Source organism: Parasteatoda tepidariorum, chromosome 11 (assembly GCF_982258835.1).
Source record: "Parasteatoda tepidariorum strain Cologne lab strain chromosome 11, Ptep-v5.0, whole genome shotgun sequence".
NCBI classification, from domain to species: domain Eukaryota; kingdom Metazoa; phylum Arthropoda; class Arachnida; order Araneae; family Theridiidae; genus Parasteatoda; species Parasteatoda tepidariorum.
The window spans coordinates 67,320,000-67,346,148 of record NC_141765.1 but is presented as its reverse complement, the minus strand read 5'-3'; the positions used below and the strand labels follow the sequence as shown (position 1 = coordinate 67,346,148).

Sequence of the window (26,149 nt, the reverse complement as noted above, 5' to 3'; positions counted from 1 at the left end):
CATAAATTTATTTTTATAATTTTTCACACAGTTGATCAAACTAAATTTTCATTAAATTTTTAAAATAGCATTAAAATCTAACCTAAACCTCTTTCTGAGTTGGCCATATGTAACTTGGTAGGATTTACTTCAATTTTGATTCAGTCTTATTTTATCCTGATTGGTTTCATTTTATCAGCTTTGAACATCTAAGAAATAAATTAACAACAAGATATGATGCATAAATATTAAGATATGTTAGAAATTATAGGAAAAATGATTATATTCCCTCAATAAGTTGACCTCTCGTCTAAATAGACTACTAAAAAATGCACTATTAGTGTTCAACTTAGTGGTTTAACTGTATTTTATTTAACTTTTTAACATAACTTTATATTTGTATAAAAAAGTTTAAAGTTTGTCTACTTGAAGTTTTTCCTTGATGATTTTGTTGAATAAATTTAACTTTTATTGATATAAATTTGTTTTTGCTTTTTTAAAAAAAAAAAAAACTTTCAAATAGATTTAATTAAAATTAGTATTTTTCATTCATATGTTTTTTATACCCTCAAAAAAACTCGAAATTGTATTTAATCAGTTAATATGAAACTCTATTTTACGGATTAAAAAGAAATATATAAAAAATGATATTTTATAAATCTTTGATATTGATTCTTACTGCATGAAATTTTCTTTCTGAATGAGGATTTTTTTTAATTTTCTATTATTCAGTGCTTGCTATTTTTTTTAACACAATACATCCTCTAATATATTACAGAACAAGGAAAATGGACAATTCGAAATCTCAAGAGATTCATTAGTTCTGATGAAAAAATCATTATCTATGACAATGCATACCCTCATTTTGCAGATAATGCTGATTAAACAGTTATTGTCTGAGGCCGTACAGTGAGCCAAAAAAAAAGAACCACTCTGAACAACTTTTCATCTAATGATTGGATCCTCATGTCTTAGGACTCAATCTTAATAGTTTGAAGGGGTGATTTCAAATATGTTAATTGATTAGTGCGAACGATATTTTAAGTTACGAAATCAGGCACAGAAAGTCGCTTTCTCTGACTAAACATACCTTTTCTTAAACGGATTCAAATTTCTGGCTCCCAAAATATAGCGATAGACGAAATATGGTCTGAGGTTTGGACTCCTTAATTTCACTTTTTGCGTATTTCGCCATATCTAGAAAACTTCTTAAGTGAAATCAAAAAATTTTGTATAAACTCTAAAATTCGTTTATCCTAAAACAATTCTATGCAAAAATCAAATTTCAGTAAATATTTATTATTTTTATTATTGTATTTAATAATAATCGAAAAATTTTGTATTGTAAATTATGTAATTTTTACGTCATTTTAGAGAATGCAATTTCAAATGACAAAATACGAAATTTGAACGAAATCGGTATATTTAGTTTCTGGAAAATTGAATTTTAAACATGCAACTTTTTTAAAATTTGATTTTTCCGGAACTATCAGACCGATTTCGCTGAAATTTTGGATTTTGCCATGTAAAATTATATACTTTGAAATGATGTAAACGATTTCATATCTTACAATTCGAGAACAGTACCGAGAATATTATTATTTTTGAATATGTTGTTGTTGTTACTTATCTCCAAAGGTCTAACTGCGTCAGACCAGATCCATAAGTTCGTTGACGAGTAAAAATTCGGAAACAAGGAGGGACGAAGTATAAATTTCTTCCCGAAGAAGTCCCAAACAGCTTAAAATATGTTCAGCTGAAGCCTGATGTTGGTGGCATTTTGGAAAAAGGAGGTAGGATTTTGTACCCTGAGAAAAAGTAAGACATTTTAGATGTCCACTGGCAAGGTGTGATAGGCAAGTATTGGTTTTTCTGTCACATTGAAGACTGTCCTGACTTACTAGCCCTATACCAATCATGAGAGGGAGACACCAGCCAAATCCTCCTATTTAAGTTTTTCATCTGAGAAAAAAGCTCTAATTTTTTAATAGTATCAAATGAAATAACAGAAACAAATAAATATTTACTAATGATTATTTTTTGCATGGAATTATCTTTAACGAATTTTATAGTTGCGAGCAAAACATTTTCAATTCGCTTAAGAAGTTCTGGAGGTGAAGCGAAATACGCAAAAAGTGAAATTAACATTAAGGAGTTCAAACTTTAGAACGCTCTCCTGACCAAACTATGGAGAACATATTTCTCAGATTGCGTCAACCCTTATATTTTGAGAGTCAGAAATCCGAATCCTTCGAAAAAAAAGCTTCGAAAGAAATGGAACTGTAAAGAAATTGAAGATAAATTTCCTAATTAAGTTAAAGAGTTTTTCTCATAACAAACGTATGTAAATTGTATTATTAGTACACTAAATGAATTGTAGAAATAATTTTTAAGAGCTGGTTATGTAGCATAATGATTTCTAAGAATATATCTTTCTCTCGTAGAAATATTCTTCAAATAGAATTATAGTTATTTATGGTTAAATTTATGGTTAATATGTCTAATTCTAAATTCATGGTTATCATACTGCATAAAAAGAATATTAAAGTTATAAGAAAAACTAAAATTGTTCGTATGTTATCGTTGATAATTATATTAAATGCAATCTATAGTTACATTATAAATAATTTCTTTCCCTTGATCTCAATGAAAAAAGATTTTTATCAGCTTTAAGTTAAATATATCTTTCATTATAATTTTTCAAACCATAAAAAGTCACAGTTTATGCAACTTAGCTAGAAAATGCATTTTAAAATAATTAGATTCAAGTTATTAGCAGAATTAAGGAAATGATTGATAATTGGTATTGCTAATTAAGATGTTTAAATGAGTTTAAGCGAAATATTTTGAAAAAATTATTTGAATTTCTAAATATAATCTTATTTATTGTAGTTTACGAAGTTTTTGAACGAATGTGTTAGAAGGATCGATTCACTTATCATCAGTAAAACATCAATGCATCACCATTCTACATCAGTAAAACGATATCAGTATTTAGTTCAAATTGTGGATTAGATTAAAAATGGAAAAATTTAAATTATAACATATAAATGAAGCAAAGCAATGACTGAAGTTCAATTGAGATTTAACAATGTTTAAAATAATAAAGGATTCTAAATTAGTTATAATGAAAGTAAAAAATATGTAATCTTCTTATATAAATTATACGGAAGACTCGATGGATTTTACAAAATTAAGTATTAAAAGTAAAAATATGTTCTCAACTGATGTCGAAAATATCACACAATTTGCAAAAGAATTGGAATTTGGATGTTCTTTACTTAAATTTAAATGCCAATATTTTCGTAAAATTTTCTGAAATCTACATAGTGAAAGAAACAATTCTTCACTTATGAGTAAATGTAATACGAAATACATTAATCGCGAAATAAAAGAACAAATCTAATTGAATAACATAAACTGTGTAATAAAATCATGATAATAAATTGAAATGATTTGTATCGCGAAATTTAAAATTACATTAAATAAAAAATACAATGATTATGAATTAAGAAAAAGTACTTCTAATTGATAAATATGATTTTATTAACCGATTTCCTTTTTGTCTGTACACTAATAAATCCCCATCATTTTTGCAGAATATCTCTGAATACTTGACATATTAAAACAGTTCTGTGGACAAAATGATTCTTCTCCGTTTTCATCCTGTTCATAAACGGATTAAAAGCATCAATTCAAATTCTAGTTTTTTTCCCTGCAGTTTTACTCACCGAATGATAACCTTACCTTCTTTCAAATTATTTTATGATTATTTTCTTTACTTTATCTCACTTTCCAGCAATTATTTTATGGTTTTGAACATCGTTTAATAATTTAAGTAAAACTGCTATTCGACTTGTTGTCAAACTGACAATCTGCCTAATAATATTTCTTCAGACATAATATTTTGCTAAGTTGCCTAATATTTCGCCTAAACGGGTGAACCACTATTGTTTTAACCGTTTTGATACCTTATTATTTCAACAATTTAGACTTTTCAAATAAGAACAGATTAAGGTTGTTCTATATACTGAGACATTAAGGCTGCGGTAGCTCAGTAGACAAAGCATGCCTCCTAATGACCCATATTCGATACCCAGCGTCGACTGCTCATACAAATGCTGCTCTCTACTCGCACCGACCACATTGCTCACTTTATAGAGATTTAATTATTACTGTATATAGATTACTTATCACTTCAATAGTAATTTTATAAAGATTTTTGTTAAAAATAAAGTACTTATCTGTTTAAAAAATACAAGTGTCTGTTTAAAAAAAAAAAAAAAAAAAAAAAAAAAAAAAAAAAAACAATATTGTTCAGTGATTTCAATGGTTTTATACTGGCATGCAAGCAGGCCTTTTTTCCGTAAATTTAACAGATTCTTTTTACAGTGTATTATCACTAAGTCTTTTAATTGGGTCCCGAAAATTGTTTTTGAACTAAATGCGTTTCGATCATCAGTTTTTCTGTCTTAATTTTATTATGAAAAATATAAAAATACGTTTTTTTATGCTTGATTTCGTGACTTATAAAATTGCAACTTCCTTTATTATTTTTTATGATTTTCAGCTCTTATTACTAAAATAGCTTTCTAGGATTAATTTTCTTATATATCTCTGAATTTTATATAATTCTCATGATTACTGATTATTGAAAAACATAGAGAATGTATATGTATTTCTTGAACATTCCTCCTAGAAGTTTGCCCCTGTAAAAATGTTTACACGTTGCTACGAGAGCTCAGGCAGGGAGACGAATAACCATTTAAAGATGGGCATGGTGTTTTCAACTCCTTGCTGAATAAATCGGTTTGTGATGAATTTCCTTTTTTTGTATTTAAAATATCAAAAATTTAGGTGTATATGAAACTAATGATTTATTTCAATTAAAATAATGAAAAGTAAAAAAAAAAAAGATGTATTTTTGAAAGGACAATGGATCTTTTTGCTATTTATTAATTAATTTTTCTTTTTTTTTTATGGAAATCTAGTTTTTGTTCCACAAGATACCTAACGTACCAAGTTAAAAAAAAATATTGAAAAAATTAAGGAAAATATTCAAAATACATTTTATTTAAGATTCCGAAACTTTTTCAAATGTAATTTTTTTTTTTTTATTATCATTTAATTTTATTTTATAAAGACCTGCTTAATTTTTTACAAAAAATTGGTTGAAAATAAAGTTTAAAACATGAACAAAAGGTTAAAACATGAGGTTTAAAACTTTCTAAATTGAATGCTTATATCAATAAAAATATGAAATTTAAATTTTCGAAAAGTTGTAAAAAGATCACGTTTGTTGAAGAAAAAGTTGCATTTTAAACTTGAAATTTTGAAGTAATTTCATGTGTCATTTGTGATCATGTGACAAATTTTACTTTTGACCAACATTTTAAAATTGAAGTTATATATTTTTCACGCAAGGTATTACTTTAAATAAATGTAACTAAATGAGTGAATGAAATATTCTCTATATTTGATGATACTTTGAATATAAATCTCCTGTATATAGTATCGATACATGCAATAAAATATTAAAATATTAAAAAATCATTTAAGAGTCACATTCATTAAATTCTTAAAATGAAGTGCAATGGTCAAAGATTTTTATAAAAAATTTTAAAAAAATCAAATAATATTCTAACCACCCTTCAAGAACTTTAAACATAAAAAGTTTTTATTTTTACATTATTAACTATCCAAAAAATTTTGCACACTAAATGATTCAAATATTATTCTTATCTTAATTAAATTTTGCATATTAATCTTCAGCAAAAAAAATAGAAAGCAAAATTTTTTTAGATTGAAGATAGCGCATTATACTTCAATGAAAAGTAAAAAATGATCCGACATTTCAGGTTTAATGTTCCTTGCAAAGTAAAACAATGTAGTTTACTTTGTAGAGTGTAATGTTCAGTTAAGTTTAATGTACTTTGAGCCACATAGGTAGATAATTAAAAATGTTCTCAAAAAAGGAAACTCTTATTAAAGGAAACTCTTTGCTTTTAAAGGAATATTAAATATCTCTTACAGAAAAAATATTTTTATTCCTTTACACTATGTTTGCAGAAAAACAAATTAATAACTCCAATAATAATTCACTAACATTTTAATGGACGCAATATTTTTATATATTTGTTGAAAGCTTCCGTTGAAAAAGTTAAAACTTAGCATTTATTACATACTTTGCTAATTTTATCAAATCAATTAATTTTAAAGATTAATTTGTTTAATATTTTTCATGTTAATAAATGGAAACATTTTAATGTAGTGTATTAGACATTTACATTTAATTACCATATAATAAAATCATTTTCAATAAATGAAAATACACTTGAAAATACTTTGGTTGCTTCATTTTAATATAAAAACATAAATTAAGAGCAATTCAATTCTTTTAATAATTCATAATTGAACTAAATATTATAAATAATAATGCTTAATAGCAATGTAAATTAGTTTTAATGTTACTCGAAATCGAAAAACACCAATGCAATTATTAAATAGGATGAAACATGTGCCACAAAAAAGCTGATTAATAGAAAACGGATGTAAAGAAATGCATAAATTATTATAAACTTGCAAATGCGATGCTTATTAAAATTGTATGTTTAACTTGAAGAGCTTACACAATTTATTTTCTAGCATTATTATTACAGTTTAAAATAACACAACTGAAAATATTATCATAAAATTCTTATGAAGCTTTTTATTCACTGTTCCATTATTTAGGTTTCTTTAAAAGATAATACTTAAGAGTATAAAACTTTTTTTGCAATTAATTTTGTAAGTCAGACACATAAAAATATGAAACAAAATTGCTCAAAAATAAATAATTTCGTTCAGTTCAAGAGCATTTGAACATTTTTCACAGATACTTATAATAATGAAAGCCTTATTTACTCTTTTAAAATGTATTTCAAAAATATAAGGCAAATATTATATTGCATAATACAATACCATTTTCGGTGACATTTACTAAATAATGAAACAGAACATTCAACAAAATTAATCGTTCCTCTGATGTTTAAATTAATGTAATTTTCATTATTGATTTTAAACTGAAACATTTATTTAATAATTATTGATGATATGAGAAGCATTTCATTGAATTAATTTAGTCAACAATAACTGTAGTTAATACAAATTTTCAGAGTCGACCTGATTAGAAAATATAAAGGGGAGTTATTATTTTGCCTCTAACATTAACATGCTTAATATAAGTCATGAACGATAAAACATTAACTTATAAAGCAAGCTAAGAACATTTTTACCATCGAAGTGAAAGAATTTTTTCCCAAAATATAGACATAAAATAGTAATACCTTACTTTATAGCTCATATTATATAAAAATCAGGCGTAATGTTCAAAATATCATAAGCTATTTCATGCAAACAATTTTATTTTAAGTCAAAAAGGCGAATTATATAATTTATAGCATTCTGAATCTTTTTTATAGTTAATAGTTTCATTTTCAGTTTCTATATAATAGAATAATAAAATATTATAATATAATATTAAATAATCAGATAATTATTGCAGCAATCTGTACATTTAAAATGAAATATTTTAATGAATAAAATGACAACGCAAATTACGAACGATAATAGTAAATAATAAAATCTAACAGTGAATCAAGCTGTGAAAAATAAATTTTTAATTTATTTGTATTTTATTGCATGATATCTTGAATTCTTATATCAAAATTAAGTTAAGCAAATGGTGGATCCGTATCTAGAGATAATAAACTTAAATACCATGATCTCGATCATAAGCAAATAGTAAACAAGATTGTAAACAATATTGCGAAACAATATGTTCCAGCATACACGATAAAACAGTTTCATTTTCAGTGATATTTACACTGTCGAAAAAGAGAATGAATGTAAAAAAGGTGCAAATAAGCATGCATTTTGAAGAAAAAATATTGAATTTACTTACTCCTGTGCAGCTATTTCTAGTTCATCTACACTAACTGTGGGTCTAGTTGGAAGAATTAGAGCTAGAAGAGATAACAAAGCTAAAATGAGTGACCGTTGTGGCAGGTGACCCCATACAGGTAAGGGGGCCCGAAGCCCTCTTTCATGTGTTCTCCTACACGGGGTTCCTTCCATCTCCTTTTTCGGTCACATGGGTCCCTGTCCTTTTAAATTGAGAAGCGAGAAATCTCAGCTTAGAGGTGCTCCAACAAAAACCATTCTGTGGGGTTGAGCTCTGTCTCCTAGATACGCAGAGGATAGCGCTCTACTGCCATTGGTGCTATTGAGTCACATGGCATGATATTGATTCTGGAAGCAGCGTGGACATTCCCATTGGTTCACTTGTATTTGTATCGGCCACGACAGACAAGGTGACGTCAATATGCTGACGTCATCACAGAATCACCATCTGTCCGCAAGAGGTTTTAACCCAGGGAGAGCAGGTAGAAAAATGTAGGCACATTACGTAATCGCCTACCTGTGTAACACCCCTCAACACAAAAGGATGGTGCAGATATTGAAATTAATTTACGATCATTAGTCAATATTCCGAGAAATGTTCGTTTGTGCTACAGGAATGTGCGTTATTTTTATGAATAAATTTAATTCGCATACCTTTACAGAACAAATTAGCATGCATTTATGCATATTGTATTGAATAACTTTTATAAAAAATTCGCATTGAGAAACTATTATTTACACTAGCTCAGGTATAAAAGAGAAATGCGAAATCGTTTAAAAATTAAATATTATATTACACATTATTATTCATGTTCTGTAGATTTTAGTTATGTTAAAGGAATGCACACTATTTTTAACGAATAAGTTAATTTTCCTATCTTTCAAGAACAAATTAGCACGTATTTACATGGATGTCGCCGGCCACTATAAGCTCCTGTAAGACACTCTACATTGTTATTTTAATTAAAATAAAAAATAAATAAAAATCATTTGCTTTTTCACATTGTGCAGTTTTTATAAGCAACTTTTAAAAGATTTATGCACTTTTTTAAAATTAATATTTGTAAACAGCCAAAAGGCTGGAAGAGTTAATACATATTAGTTGGAGACTTAAGCACGCCAATGCATAGGTATTGCATATGCATAACTACTTTATAGAAAAATTGCAATCAGATACTAATGTTTTTATGTTTTTTTTACAACCGTCATTGAACAGCCGTCCAAATTTTTGGGTTCACGGCTGCTAATTTTCAACCCCGTAATCTTATAATTTTGAACCCGATCCAGAAGACAAGGGAACTCTTGGATCAAGTATTGGGAGAAATTTGCTTTCGTGGAAGACTTTTTGATGGAACTAACCCGCCTTTGAATTACATGGAAAAGAAGACCACGGAAACCTCCCACGGTTAGCTTAACGGCTATGGGACTCCAACCTATGATCCGTCTAACACTGAGAACATTTCACGTCAGCACTGTGGTCGGTGCAAGCCGGATGCGACCAGTCATCGCTGGATTTGAACCCGGTTCATCTCATTGGAAGGCGAACGCTCTATCCCCTGAACCATCAAGGCTCAGATGCTAAAGTTAACATATTTCTAGTAATTGAAAGAGAAATGTAATATATTTTTGAAAGAGAATTAAATTGCTTAATATATAGAAAATAATATGCATAATTCATATAGTTTTTTATATATTATAATTAATAGATACACACAGAAAAAAAATTTCACAAAGCAGCATAATTAATCTAATATTTATAAATGTATGAAAATGGTTTATTTTCTCATAAAATTATGTAGATAAATTGAAACATACATTATAAATTATGACAAATTAATTTCCCATTTTTGCAAATTACGTTTGGTCAAAAATGCAATAAAATCCCGTCATACAAAAATAATGTGACTAGTATAGCTAAATTAAACAAAAATATGCAATTATATCGAAATTATGCATCAAAATAACCTAATGTCGTTTAAAAGAATAAAAGCAGGAATAAAACAAATTCAGTAGGACTATGTTTTTTTAAGTATTTATTAGTTGTTTGGGTGTCGCTTAGTTTGCTTTTTTCATAGTTTCAAAAAAGGCAATTTAGAGCTAACATTAAAAACATTTATCATTTATGCCATTAAATAGAATTGAACAAATATCTAAAATCAACAACATTATCCAAATAACTTTTCTCTTGTCAAATAACTATAATTGTTGTTTTCAACTACATTTAGAGACTAGAATTGCAATTTTAATCAATAAAAAAAATTTATGGTTATTTTTGAAGCTGTAAAAATGCTTGGAAATTAATCTCGTGTAATTTATTAAGAAAATTCGCACATTTATAAAAGAATATTATGAAATTTTGCCCTTTGTATTACAGATAAAATTCACAAATTTTGTTTTCTTATTTTTTTTATATTTTGCATCAAAAATATTTTTTTTAAATTTTTATTTCAGAGGAACACACTAACAACCGAATCCAATTTAACATACAGTTAATTAACCTGACATACCACCGAGTTCTTTCAATAGTAATCCAATTGCAGTTGGATTAGTTAAAACATGAATAAAACTACTGTTGGAAAGTATTTTTACGTTGTTTTATCATTATTTATATGCAGTGCAAGGTTTATTCATTTCTTTGTGCGAAAAAAAATGCATAAACTAAAATAATGTAGTCATTAAGTTTATCTAGGTATGTTGCAATGCAATTAAGTTCTGAAAAGACAAATTTCTCAATTATAAAACATTTTATTAAATAAAGATAAAAGTTTTTCCTCTCCAAAAAATATGATTATTGTTTTTAACAAACAACAATGCTTAAACTCAATCAATAGTTGAAGAACCAACCACGTGAACAGAGAATATGCCGCTGTAGATGTGTTTACATGTTGCTACAAGTGCTCAGGCAGGGAAACGAATATCCACATAATTGTGGGAGTTGCTGTATTTTTGTTAAATCCTTGCTGTTGCGTTTAGGAAAATTTTAACTGCTTATAAACCAGATTTGAAGAAGTTGAATTTATTTTTAATCTAGAAAGCACCTTAAAACTAAGATTACCTAAAATTATAAATTTTAAATATTTCATTTAGTAATTTGATTATTTATCAGTAAATAAAATTGGTTATATAATAAAAGCAGTCAATTAATAAACAGATAATTTTAAAATATTGAAGTTTTATAACGAAATTAAATTCAGGCTGTGCAGTTAAAAACGAATAATGAGCAAATAAATTTCAAAAAATGTATTTTTCAGCTAGAAAAAATTTTATATAAATTAATTTTTTTTAATTAGCAGTACGTCCGCTATTCTTATTTCTGAAAATTATTTTATTTTCCTCCATCCCCATTGAATCACTGATGTACATCAATGCAATAAATGATTATTATTCAACATGCAAGACTATGTTTTACTGCTTAAAAATTATTTAAATTTAAAAAGCTTAACAATATTCGCAGAAAAAAAATTTTTTATAATAGGCAAACGTATTACGTATTTCTCACGAAATTTCTAAAATATTTGAATAACTACAATTGGCATAAGAAAATTCAAAATGCATGCAGGGTAACAAAGCTTAATAAATAACTATAACCATTTTTTTTAAATACGAAATTGAAATTATTTTTATTTAATATACATTCAGTATTCATGTTAATTATAATAAACTATTTATTTGGTTGTTTTAAATTACACTATCTTTTAATCAATTTGAAAAAATAAAAAATAAATCTTAAAAGAAAAATTAGAAAGTTTTGAGTTGCGTAAATTGTTGGTGTTTTTTTTAAATCTAATATTAGAGTCAGATTTATTTTTCATCGAAGAAAATGTATAGAATTTTTCTGAAAAGATTAAGATGAAAGAAGAAAACACCTTTAATCATTGTTTTTTACAATCTAAATATTTATATTTGAGATAGTAGCAAAAACTTTGTTAAACGTTTTTCCAGACTTTGATTATTACATTAATTTTTTGTGCATGCATTCTTCGCAGTTTAATACGACCCCAATACAGCAACTCTTCCATTATAACGCCCGTGCCTAAAGTTCCGTTCGCTATTCCACGGACGCAATGTTATTTTAATGTCCATAAGAATGCTTGCTCCGTCATTCCAATATAGCGACCGAAATTTAGGCATTTGATTTAGAAAAAGTTTCAAAAAATCCTAATATTTTCTTCGATATCACCACACAACAAATGTTAAACATCTTCAATGAAAGAAGAGTGACATGACCTTCTAAGCAAGTCCAAGGTGGTCATAATTTATGTTCATTCATATTCTGCATATTTCTTTTCAGAAGATATAATAAATATATCAAACATACTTGTCTTGGTTGAAAATTATATTCACTTTTTGTAAAATTAAGTTCCCTTGTGTGTCTTATTTTCGAGTTAAAACATGCAACCTTGACGAAAGTCTTTTATTAAAAATTGCATCCCCTTGAACCAGCTTATTATTTTAATGCAATTTTCACCCATGAAGAATGCATGGGTATTTTTACTTACATATTAATATAGAACAAAATTTGCTTGGTTACCAATTTTTCTGATAGTTACCAAATTCTTATCAAAGTGATGTATTACTTTGTTAAGATTGGTATAATACTTTTTTTTAACTTTGTTTGTCGTTTCTGATTAAATATTATATTTATTGAACGAAGATTTATTAAGAAAAGAAAAAAAAATTACTTGAAGTAAGGAGCAGTAAATAATTGGCCTGTCACTTCGTTTCCTCGACCGCCTCTTGCCAATAGCAGGGCTACAAAATGAATGAAATGACTAATTGGCTCTTTGGTAGTCATCTAAGAAAGCAATAGTCTACACAAAGAGAATACTTCAGAGAAATTAATTTCTTCTAAAGTTTCTACTTTATCCATCAAAAGACAAGGTATCGAATCAAGAGTTCGGTAAAAGTCTTGTAAGGTTTTATGCATATCATAAATTATTGGAGAAAATTTTATCTTCGAAAGTAATGATTTAGTACAGCAGATTAGACAAAGTTCCTTAAGTAGTTAATTCATGTAAGAATTTTCATTCATGCCTTACTTTGATTCCTGACTAGAATACAATCAAAGAGTTTGTAAATTTAGCGGTTTATTTTAAAGGTTATTTTTTCATATGTCAAGAAGCAGATAGTACAAAGATTATCAGTGTTGATTTTTAAAATCTTGAGACTTTGAAATGTTCAACCTTTGTAATCGAGAAAATACACTCTATCAAACCAACACTGTTATTTTACTTTACAACCAGCATTGAACAATCTGCCCATTTATGGATTTTTCGACAATAAATGTTCAACTTCATAATCTTATAATTTTGAACACATTCTAGAAGACAAGGTACCTCCCGGATCAAGCATCGGTACAAAATCTTCGTGTAGAACTTTTTGACGAAGCTTACTCATATTTACTTTACAATAAGAGGAAAACCACAAAAAACTAACGGTTCGACAACCGCAAAGAGATTTTAACCCATGATCCGTCTACCACTAACGTTATTTCATGTCAGCATTGTAGTCGGTTAGAGATCAGAGCAGAATGTGTCTCACCCAACCACCTCTGGGAATCCAACCTGGGTCACCTCATTGAGAAGCGAACGCTCTATCTCCTGAGCCGCAGCGGCTCAACACTGCTTAACACTAAACATACCAACACTTTTCAATACAATACAACATACAAAAACGGGTCTTTTGACTCGTTATGGTATGATTAGTGTTAAGCAATCCAACATTGTATGCTATATTCTGCAGCTATATAATAACGTAGCACCACTATCATAATTCAGAGACGGTATAGCAAGTTTTTACTCTCATTAAACATAAACTCTAATCATGTATTTCAAATTCATTAAACTTCAAACTAGAACGAAATGACAAACAATACCAGTTAAAATTTGTGAAACAAAAAAATTCGTTTTTTATAAAAATATCTCTATAAATATTTAAGCTAGGTTTACGAAATTTTCACTATTATTGCATGTAATAACTAAAATAATACTTATAAGGTATAAATTTACTGCAACATTTTATGGCATAGGATCTTCAAAAACATTTTTTTCGGGTTGTAATTTATTGTCGGTCCCTCAAACCTCAAAAAGCTTTAAACTTCATTGATATGTATGAAACATTGCACGATCTAAAAACTTTAAAATTTATAAACTAATTCTCTAAGTATTTTTTGAGAAATATCAAAGAATGTGTTAGTATGGAAGTATTTCCATTATCTTGTCCAACCCCGGTAAGTAATATTTACATTAACAAAATACTTATTAAAAAAACTCGTGTATAAAATTTGAAATTAAAAGAAAATGACTAAGTACTATACCATACGGATTGTTAAAAAGTGAATTTTATTTTACTGAAATCAGGTCACGCTCTTCAAATCATTTTGGAAAAGAGCCAATAAACATTGATAGTGTGCTGCTTCATAAAACCGACCGTTTTTAGTAAAGAGTTAAAAATAGTGAAAATATTTCAAAAGGTAGCTGTTCTATGCAATAATTCTTTGTGCTTGCAAACAGAGAATTTCAAAATCGGTTAAACAATTGAGGAAAATAAGTGCTATTTCTTTCGTTTCCTATTATATTGTTTATTAAGATTTGCAACACAACCAATCGCTTGGATGAAAATGTAATAAAATTTTCTTTTAAAGCGATCAGATTTTTATAAAAAAATGACATTTCAGAGGAAAATATAAAAGTTAAATTTTGAAATTAAAAGAGCTCTTTTTAACTCATTAATGCCTGAATTTTATTTTCTAATAAATGATTATTCAGATGTAAAGAATTGAATAAGAAAAGCGCTTAAATCCCGTCTCAAATCGTTTGTTTATTACTATTAAACTGGAAAAATAAGTAAACCTTAGAGTTACAATACAGAATGACAGAAGAAAAAAAACAAAAAAAAGCTTAAGATCTAAATCTATTTCAGATTCTATGAAAATATTGTTCTGATAGTTGTATTAATAAATCCTGAACTTCAAGTACATTAGTTAATGAATAATTAAACAAATACACTTCCTAACATCCCAAAAAAATTTCAGTTTAAGGTGAAAACAAAAAATGTTTATTATGTACCAAAGCTTGAAACTTGAAGGCTGTGAAAAAATTTTAAGTAAATGAATACTTAAAAATAATTTAAGTCAAATAAAATTATTGCTAGTCTATCTATACACTTTCTGACTCCAGGGCACCAAGCTAATTCAAACCTTCTTTCATTTCCACTTCAAAATTATACAAATAGGATATAAAAGTCGACATGTTTCAAGCGCTTCAAGAATAGGCGCCCATTTTCAAGACTTGGCAGACGTGAATGAGAAGAAGCAGATCATTTGAAATATGAAATGCAAAGGTGAAACCGAAAAATGGAAAAATAAGGACAAGAAACAAAACTAGAAAACCACAGTAGAGAAAAAAAAAGATGAAAAACAAAACAAGAAAGACCATAGTGGCTGAGAGGGGCAAAATTAGGGTAAAACGCATTTCCATGCGCTATGGAGAGAAAGTAAGGAACAAATGTCGTTAACATGGCAATTAGAATTTGTATGAATAGAGCAAGATTCTAGGGCATCAAGATGAGCTGATGAGACTGAGATGGAAATAATTTTGGCATTGTACACAGAGCTGATATTATAAGGGACCGGGGTTTAATTTCCGATTTTGACTTAAATTCCAATCAGCTCGAGAATATGAAAGTGAAATTGTGTAAGAAATAAAGATGACCAGAGCACAATGCTAACCACATAGCTCAATCATGCTGTTGGTATGAATAATATACAGAAGCTGTAAAATAGAGTTGAGCATTTTGTAAAAAATTTCATTAATATTTAAATAACTTTTATTAGACTAATTAATTTATGAAGACGATATTTAAAGTTACGTTAATCGGACACACAAACGTATTTTCATTTAAGAAGCATGCCTTTTTTTGACAAGTTTTGATTCTTGCGCAGCCGTAATCTGGAAAATATAGTCCCAACCGAGCTAAAAAGAGACCAATCAAAATTTTGGATATAAAATAATTGTTTTCATTTTAGCATAGATTCGATTCGATTTAGCTTTTTCTCCATATATTCAAAAATATCTGTAATGAAGTATGTATAAGAAATAATATATGGGCAAGAAATAATAAAGCGAATTAACAAATTTCTGTATGCAAGTATAAAATTTATTCTTCCAAATACTTGTAAAATTATTTTTTTATAATTATATACATTTTCTTATTATTTAATTTCTAGTGGTAGAAGAAATTTTGGACTTAAGTGCAAACAAATTTTTAACTCTTTATTAAATCTACGTAATTTTAATCCTGCAAAATCCGAAATTTGGAGAAATTCCATTTAATTAGTTCTTGATAAATAAAATTTAGAAATACGACCTTTTAGATATTGAAATGAGCAATAAGTGAACGCAACATTAGGGACTCGAAATTGAGACTGTTACCCTACCTAAGCTATTGGGACAATATTTTTTATATAGGTTCTACCTCCAGAGCCTGAGAGTGAAAAATTAAAATTCGCTGTAATAAAAGGCATGTTTATAAAGAGAAAATATGCTTTTGTGTCAGATTTCTTAACTTAAAATAGTGTCTGCCTAAATTAGAGTATTTAAGGTTAGGCTCTCTAAACATTAAGTTTAAATCATAGATCTTGAAAATTCGATCATTAGATCGAAAAGTTATTCAGGGAGTTCACTGTTTTATTTTGAGCATAAAACTTTTTTATATAACTCACAACATTTATTAAATTAAATAAAATAATATTTATTATATTCGTAACATTTATTTATCCATAAATTATTGCACTAAATAAAGCCTTTGCACTTTAAGAGGCACATTTTATTTACAAGCTTAAGTTATATAAAAGTAAAAATTACTGACCTAAAAATTTTTTAAATTGTATTTTTCGAATTAATATCCGATATGTTTATTGCATAACTTTGCTAGCAAACTGAAAAAAAAATATTTACTTGCAGTTAAATGATAAAAAAAACTAAAAATGAAAATACGAGTAATGCATAAATTTTCAAATCAAGTAATAAATAATTCCTTATCCATTCTTTTTTTCTTAACTTTAAATTTACAATTCAAAATATGTATTTCATATTAAATAAGATTTCCTTTCAACCAATCTCACAATTTTCTCCAAAGTTTACAAAGCACAATAAACTTCCCCAGAAAATTATTTTTCGAGCTGTAAATTCCTAACTCTTTGAACATTTAAAGCATTTGTCTTGAATAGAAGTTTGTTCAAGAAGATAAAATTTTGAATACAGAGAGGGAAGAACATTGACTCAACTCAAACGAGCCATGAACAACGTGAAGAGAAGTTTTACTGAAAAGCAATTAAAGTATGAATGAATACATAACATTAGAAATGGAATGAATAAATACCAAACTTCTTAACTTTTATTCAAAGTGTCAGATGGCAAAATTCTTTTTGGAACAAATACGACAAAATCAGACGTCAAAATGAAATATATTTATTTCAATATGATTAGTAGTCGTGTCTTTTTGTCATAACTTAATCGTTCATGTAGCGATAAATTTAAAATTGCTGTTTGTTCATTGTGAACAAATTTATGAAAGCGATATTTTTCAAAACTAAACTGTATTAATCAAAAATGTATGTATTACATGCAGCGACTTTCTTTTTAACAACGAGAACATTTAAATTGATATTGGTTCTTTTATCTAAAATAGATTTTTATGCTTTTGTTTGAATTAGTTAAGATGTTCCAGACACGAACATCTTGGAAATCATGATTTTTTATGACTTAAAAATTATTCCAATTTTCTTATCTTTAGTTATCTGTCGAAAATTTGTGTTTTTATTCCAAAAGCAACGAGAGATAAAACGCTTTTTTTACGGTATTGAACTCCAAGTTGTATTAAAAATTTAAAATTTCCATTAGTCATTTTTTTGTGTGATTTTTTTTTCCTATTCGAAACTCAACATCTCAAAGCAAATTAAGGAGGAATGCATGCAATTTAGAATGACTATTTTAGCTGTTTAACTTTTTATAAAATCCATTAAATTTCTTCACGTTTTATACTGTTTGTAAAATTACTAAAATTGTAAGAAATTTAATTTCTTACAAGCTTTAAACATTTTTTTAATTATAACTAGGAAAATGTGCTGAAAATAAATTTAAATATTGCCGCTTATTAGAAATAAAACCAAAATATTTTATTATTCAAGTATATTTTTGCTTGGTAAAAAGTAAAACCATTCTTATTAATGTTGTTTGTAAAAAACAAAGAAATATTTTATATTTTTTGTATCACTTTTACATAACACTACAGTATAAAAAACTCAGCGCATTAAAAAAATTTAAATTCCAGATAAAAGGGAAAATTATGAAAAATAAATTTTTGATTAGTTTTTATAACTTAGCTTATATATTTGTAATAACTATATGACATCAGTTTCATTTAAAGCGTACGAAACGCTTTGCATCAGTAATAACACTTGAAACGCTTAATACTTGGAATACTTATTTTTCAAAACAAACATTTTCATTTTTCTTCCAGGTGAGAGTTTTGTTTTTAATTATCTTTACAATAACATGACGGCAATAAAGAAAATTATTGTAACGTTTTGCGTGTGTATCCATATATTCGATTCTGAAGTTACTTTTTGAGGAAACTAGAGGGAAACATGTAACTTCACAAATATACGTAAACTATGTCAGAAAGTCTAAATTAATATTTGAAATTCTAAAGTAGCACCACTAAAACAAATTTGAAAAATTGGAAAAACAATTTACAAATGCAAAAACAAATCAAAATTCTTACAGTTTTTTTAATTTTCTAGTAGATGAAAGGGTAAAACACTGATTATAACGAAAGTATCAAAAACTAAAATTGTTTCAAAATTACCAATATTTCGATAATATTTTTACTGATATATAATTACTGAGCCATAATGGCTCAGGGGATCGACCGTTCACCTCCTACTGAGATGACCCAGGTTCGAATTGCAGCGGCGGCTAGTCGATTCGAATTCCGCATCCGGCTTACACCGACCACAGTGCTGACATAAATATCCTCAGTGGTAGACGGATCATTGGTTAGAGTCCCCTTGCCGTCCGATTAACCGAGGGAGGTTTTCGTATCCCCCCACAGCATGCAACGCAAATGCGGATTAGTTCCATCAAAAAGTCCTTCACGAAGGTAAATTTCTCCCAATACTTGATTCAGGAGTTCCCTTGTCTTCTGGATTGGGTTCAAAATTACAAAGCTACGGATTGAGCATTAACAGTCGTAAACCCCAAAAATTAGGTCTGCTGTTCAACAACGATCATAAAATAAAATAAGATATATAATTACCGAAAAGAAAGGAAATAAAAAATTAATCGAATTTAGATATGATATTGAAAGGAAATTCCATATGTTTAGAGAGTTCCAAACATGGGAATTTTTTGTAAACTCAGCTCCAGAAATTTTAAATGACGACTGGAGAGAGATCGGTTTTCACTACGATATTTGTATTAAAGAAATTAAAAGAAATTCACTTCTAATGTAAATCTCACATGCACTCGCTTGCTTAAAGGTTAAAAAATGTATAATTAGGATAACCTTTAGTCAATTTTTAAAAAATTAAGATCAGATAAAAAATCAACACTCTTATGTATATGAAGTTATAAACCTGCAAAAAAAAATTTTTGAATAACTAGTGAGTTATAATAAATTTAGGAACATTTCATAAGAGTTGCAATTACTTTAAAAAAATACAACAATCTACAATAGATAAGTACAATGATCTACAATATTTCCTAAATGTTATTATGCTTATAGTATAAAAAGTATATTATTGGTATTAGATATACTTTAAAGTTTAGAAAATAATTGAAAGTAAATATTTGACTCAATAAAAAAAAAATTTCATGTACTAAAGATATTTCCAAAATTAATATAAAGAAAATTGAAACAGTTCGGAATTTCATGCATCTCTTTTTTTCTTTCTTTCTTTTTTCTTTTTTGGAAATGAAAGCTCTCCGAAAATATTTTTAAGAGAAACAAAAATATATTTCTAATTCTTTTTAGATCCCTAGTTTCGAAAAGATATTATTTTCTAATTCTTTTTGTAGCCTATAAAAAGCAGAAACTGTATATTACATAATAAATGCGAAGCGCAAAACAAAATTTAATATTAATAGAATTTTCTCAAGTGTGTTTTTTAATAATCTCAACTTAACGAAACAAATTGGTGACTTTTTATAAGTCAAATTAATAAAAGGGACAAAAAAGTTATTAAGTTAACGTCTACTACAAATCCTCATAAAGCTAAAAAGAAAATAAATACTGAGAAAGAAAGCTTTGTTTCGAAAAGAAAAGAGTGGAAATTTTTAATTAGAAAATCTAATTTTAATGACCGTAACTCATTAAAAAAAATCTTGAAGCTATTGTATACACTCACAAAGCATTTCAAGTAAGGTAAAGCTTTAGAGTATTATAAGAAATTGCATTTAGACTATGAACTCTTGAGATTATTTTATAAATTGAAAGGAACAAATTTCTCAAACAAAGATTAAAATAAAAAACATTTTTCATTTTAAATTATCATAAATAATCTCTGTTCGTAATTAATAATTAAATGTACATTAAAATAAATTTAAAATTAGACATATCTTCTTTATATTATATTTTTTGTGCGAAGTTAAATTTATGGTTAATAAAAAATAGTATGATCTATGATAGGTTCTTTTTTATCAATCCAATCATTAACTTTACTGAAGAGTTTTATTATTGAAGATAAAAGAAATATTCAAATTTAATGCGTTGACTTACAACCTAACAACCACCTAACTACACCTTACCTAACAACCACTTTAATAAAAATTTTTTGTCACGTGGAATATGAAATATGAATGAGAATAAAATGTAGTGTGCGCAAAGAAATGTAGCAGACACTAACAACCTTTCGATGGTCGGAATTTGCTCTTTCCACGGGGAATGTGAATTATGAATAATAATCAATAAAATGTAGAGTATGCAAAGAAATGTAGCAGACACTAATAACCTTTCGATGGTCGGAATTTGTTCTTTTTACGTGGAATATGAATTATGAATGAGAATAAGAATCAGTAAAATGTAGAGTGTGCAAAGAACTGTAGCAGACACTAACAACCATTCGATGGTCTTAATTAATTCCTAGGACTCAAACACAATGACTAAGTCACAAAAATACACTTTGAACAAGTATTTCTTTATTTCGATGAATTAAACCATTCATTAACCATTCATTACTCTCAAAACGTGGAGAGAGGGTAGCCTAAATCTGTAAAATGTGGTCCCAATACTTTAGACTAGTGAGCGATCAAAGGTCTTGGCATCTTAATATTAGCTTCCCTTTAGCGTATTTCACTACCTCAAAGAAATCTTGTTTTCAAATTTTGGTTTTTTTTTAAACCTGTTCGACCAACTATCAAATTTTGGATTTTGTCATTTAACCAAGATTACACAGATTGAAATGGTTCAAAAAATTTATACGAATATAACAAATCATTAATTATGAAATTTTTTTCAATTCAAATCAATAATCAAGAATTATTTTTTAATAAACCTGTTTTTTAAATGTGGGCAAAACCTTTCCTATTTTCTTTACTCTTCCGGACGCATCGTAAAATACACAAAACTAAAATTATCAATAAGAGCACCAAACTTACAAAACCAGCCTAAAATTTTAGAAACATATTTCCCCTGGCTTGAGTGTCGAAAATAAAAATTTATCAAAAATTACGTGTGCATGTTTTTGTAACTTAACATATCGTCCGTTCAGATTCTTTTTCATTTTATAACCGTCGTTGCAGAATAGACCCAATATTTCGGGTTTACGACAGCTCATAATCAACTCCGTATCCCTGTAATTTTGAACCTAATCCAGAAGACAAAGAAACTCCTGGATCAAATATTGGGAGAAATAGCCTACGTGGAGGACTTTTTGATTTAAAATATCTTCAGTGGTAGATGGATCATGGGTTAGAGTCCCCTTGCCATCAGGATAACCGTGGAAGGTTTTCGTGGTTTTCCTCTCCATGTAACACAAATGCGGGCTAGTAGGGAGTACTTTTTGAGGGAACTAACCCGCATTTGTAGAGGGAAACCTCGAAAACCTCCCACGGTTAGACTGATGGCAGGGGGACTCTAACCCATGATACATCTACCACTGAGGATATTTTACATCAGCACAGTGGTCGGTGTAAACCGGATGTAGAATTCGTATGGACCAGCCATTGCTGGGATCTGAACCCGCAAACCTCATTCGAAGGCAAGCCCTCTATCCCCTGATTCAGCTCGTTCAGATTAATTAGCATATGTTAAACTAAGCCCCTTAACTATTAAGTCTTACTGCGTGACAAATGGAGCATCATATCAAAAGCATCCGCTTTTTTTGCATGAGAATAATCAAAACATGTAAAACGAAATATCAATGCACAGGACAATAGTTGGCTAAAATGGTCTCACAAAATCAGACAAAAACAGAAGATGGACCTTACACGATCAATCGAAAATTAAAAATAAACGAATTAGTAAAGAAACTCAATCGTATAGAAGCAAAATCTTACAATACTCCAATTGATTGAGGCTATATAGACAGATGGGGAAGAAAATCTTCTACCTAACAACTCTCAATACAGACAAGCAATAGAATCATTAATTTACATAGCATGTATTAGATAGTCTATTAGTCGACCAGACGTATGAGCAGCGGTAAACCTATTGAATCGTCGGAACGAAAATCAAAGAAAAATGGTCTGGGAGCAAGTTAAGGGAACCATGAGATACTTAAATACAACACAAAACTTCGAACTGTTTCTAGATATCGGTTGCTAACCTACACAAACAGTATATGCAGATGCTGATTGGGAAGGTTATCGAAGAGATCGGAAATCTACCTCTGGAAATTTATATTCACTTGGTAATGCACCAATACAGTGGTACACTAAGAAGCAGACAAACGTAGCACTATTATCAGCTGAAGCTGAATATATCTCAACAGCTCAAACCATTCAAGAAACTTTATGGATTATAAAACTTCTGAAAGAATTGGAAATGCTTCAAGCTTAACCTATCGCTCTAAAGATAATCAATCGACGATAAAGATGATTAAATTACCTAAATACACAAATCGCACCAAGCACATCGATGTTAAACTTAAAGCACTCTGTAAGAAACCTCCAACAGAATGGAACTATAAATCTCGAATATTGTCCAACAAAAGTCATGACTGCAGACATACTCACTAAACTATCACTGAAGCCTGACATTCAAAGACATAGAATGAAACTGAAGTTATAATCTGATCCAGATTCAGAGATCTAGAGGGGGATGTTCAATAGAATGATCTCTGATGCTTCCTCTCAACCAGGGGACCAGGTGTGTGAGAACTGAAACTCTCATATCATGTGACTTTCTTTTTCAAGGTCTGAATATTAATTCAGTGTAGTTGTTATATTTTGGATTTTGTTCTTCCTTTTTAGCCTTCACTTTCACTTTATATTTCCTCAACTAAGGGAGAAGTTTTATTTTTCCTTATATCATGTAAAGTTTTTCAAATAATCCTAAAAAAATATAATCCTAAAATTCACATTAAAACTTTAAATTCAAACACACAGTGTAAAATGTCATGTGTACAAACTGAACGATATAAACATGACAGAATTCCAGTGCAAAAATATCCTGTAAAAAATAAACGATAGAAGAGGAAGCTGAGAGATTTTCATACTCAATTTTCCGTATAAATTAAAAAAAGTTGGCTGCCGACGGCAACTAAAATCGACGAAAAATTAACGCTAATTAGGGTTCTTACCAGAAACACATGCTGTATTGAGACGTAAACCCTTTATCGCGATTTAAAAGAAGCACGGGAAATTCTGACATTGAAAGATTAAATATATTACAGATTTTCTTAAGTAATATAACCTGAAGACAAATTTTGCAACTTATTAAATATATTGGTAACTTCTATAACTTAAATATTATATTGGTAACTTGTGCAACTTATATGGTATGTTGGCTCGAGTCAACTAATTTTAAACAATTAAGTTTTAGACAATTTTAACGGCAATTTTTATATATATATATATATATATATATATATATATATATATATATATATATATATATATATATATATATATATATATATATATATATATATAAAAATTGCCGTTATATATATATATATATATATATATATTGCCGTTATATATATATATATATATATATGCCGTTATATATATATATATATATATTGCCGTTATATATATATATATATATATTGCCGTTATATATATATATATATATATTGCCGTTATATATATATATATATATATATATATATATATATATATATATATATATATATATATATATATATATATATATATATATATATATATATATATATATATATGAAGAGCTTCGGGGAAGAACCGGCTAAGTGACATTTTTAAAAGAATTGAGATTTCTAGGCAAAATTTTTTATTTTTGTCTTATTTAACTATATAACATTAATTTATATTGCGAAATTTATTCATTCTGAAGATATCAGTGGAAGAACCAGGTGAGTGACATTATTTGAGTATTCCTTGGATGGAAGAGCCGACTAAGTTACTTGGTGACAAATAGTCAATAAACAACCCTAAAAATCACTTGCTTGACTTCGAACTCTAAGGCGTGGGCAGAAAAAAATTGGTGAAAATAAAAAACTGGAAATAGTAGATTCCATACATTAAAGAGGAATACATATTTTGTTACGAATCAATAGTTAAGAAAGACAGCGAAAAAAAATAACAACTCTTCAAAATAAAAAAAATTTGTCTCTGGTTCGTATTAGTTTGAGTGCCAGACACATTGCTCCAGTAATGAACTTAATTTTTTTTCTGAGCGAAGTCGTGCTAAAAACAAATTATATTTTGTGCTTATGCAACTTTCTTAGATTATTTGTTACTAGGGGAATATTTTTATTTTGCGGATTGAAATAAAGCTAAATAATCAATAAATCGGTAATCATTACCAAACCATGCACAAAATTAAAAGAGATATGCGCACACAAGCAAAAAATGTGTTATTTTCGTATGAAGCTGCAAATTTTTAATGAAAAACTGAAAATAATTTATGTTTTTCAACAACCCTACCTAATCATTTTTTGTACTAACACTAATAAAAATAATTTTATTTTATTTCAGAAATACCTTCAGAAATAACAAAATGACATAACATTTTGACCACAATCAGCGCTATTTAAAATAATGTTTTTTTTTAAATCAAAAATTGCCGAATTCTTGCTGATTGAAGCAATAGCTACCGGTAAAATATTACTCTGCGAAAGTTGCACTCATGCTGCCTCTAAATTGTTTTTTATTGGTTATCAGACCAACAAGGCAAGATTGAATTTGATGACAGTTCGTTCCAAATTAAGGTTGCTAAATTTTTATTCCATAAATATAAGCCAAAATATATGTATATTTGTTTTATCGCCTCAAACAAAATTATATTCGATGAAAAACATTAAAAATTCTCCGTAAAAACAATCAAATGCTACTTACAAAAATCATTAAAAATCAATCTTCCTTCATAAAAGAGTTAGAATCAAATGAATATATCCCTAAAAATTGTGAATTATACTTCAAAAACTTACTAAAAACAAATATTGAGCTAAGAAACAAAAAGGAGGAAAGCATAAACTTTAAAGTTCATTTACTCAAATTCACTAAAATGTCACTTAGCCAGTTCTTCCACTAAGCTTTTCATATATGTAAGGAATATAGTTTGTTAAGTATAAATATTAAGTTATAACTATTTTGCCTCAGAAAGTCAAATAGCAAGCTTGCATTAAATTTACATGTCTAATGATTAACAGAATTATAAAATTTATACAAATATAGCTATAATAAACGTAGATATTCTAAATATATATATCTAGAACAATGAGCTCGAAATAGTAATCCCTTTTCTGCGAAGCTTTCATGATATTTGTTAGAATACAATGTTAACAATACTAGAAAATGATACAAAGAAAGGATTCGTTAGAATACAATGATTTATAAGAGATGGCATAGGATTCTACATTAAGGATTGAATTCTTTTATCCAATTCTACCGAAGTCAAGATGAATTGACTGTATTGATAGTTTTTCTTTAAATACAAAGCAGAATGGAAAGATTCTTCCGAATAGATAAAAATGGAACTAAATCATTAAGAAAGCAGAAACCTTCTTTCAACTCTGGGGGTT

At 28.0% G+C, this 26,149-nt stretch overlaps 1 protein-coding gene across 9 annotated transcripts in view; it reads right to left on the bottom strand.

The window, feature by feature from the left end:
* LOC107437533 (voltage-dependent calcium channel subunit alpha-2/delta-3) overlaps window positions 1-26,149 on the bottom strand; it is a 346,295-nt gene that overhangs the window by 295,180 nt on the left and 24,966 nt on the right. For 8 of the 9 annotated variants that reach the window (XM_087155314.1, XM_087155315.1, XM_087155317.1 and 5 more), the window contains exon 1: window positions 7,922-8,270. In XM_087155314.1, coding sequence (XP_087011440.1) covers window positions 7,922-8,094 — 173 coding nt within the window. In that variant the 5' untranslated portion in view covers window positions 8,095-8,270. Of the gene's footprint in view, window positions 1-7,921; window positions 8,271-26,149 lie in introns of those variants that run through there. The other variant, XM_087155322.1, reaches the window with a different exon arrangement.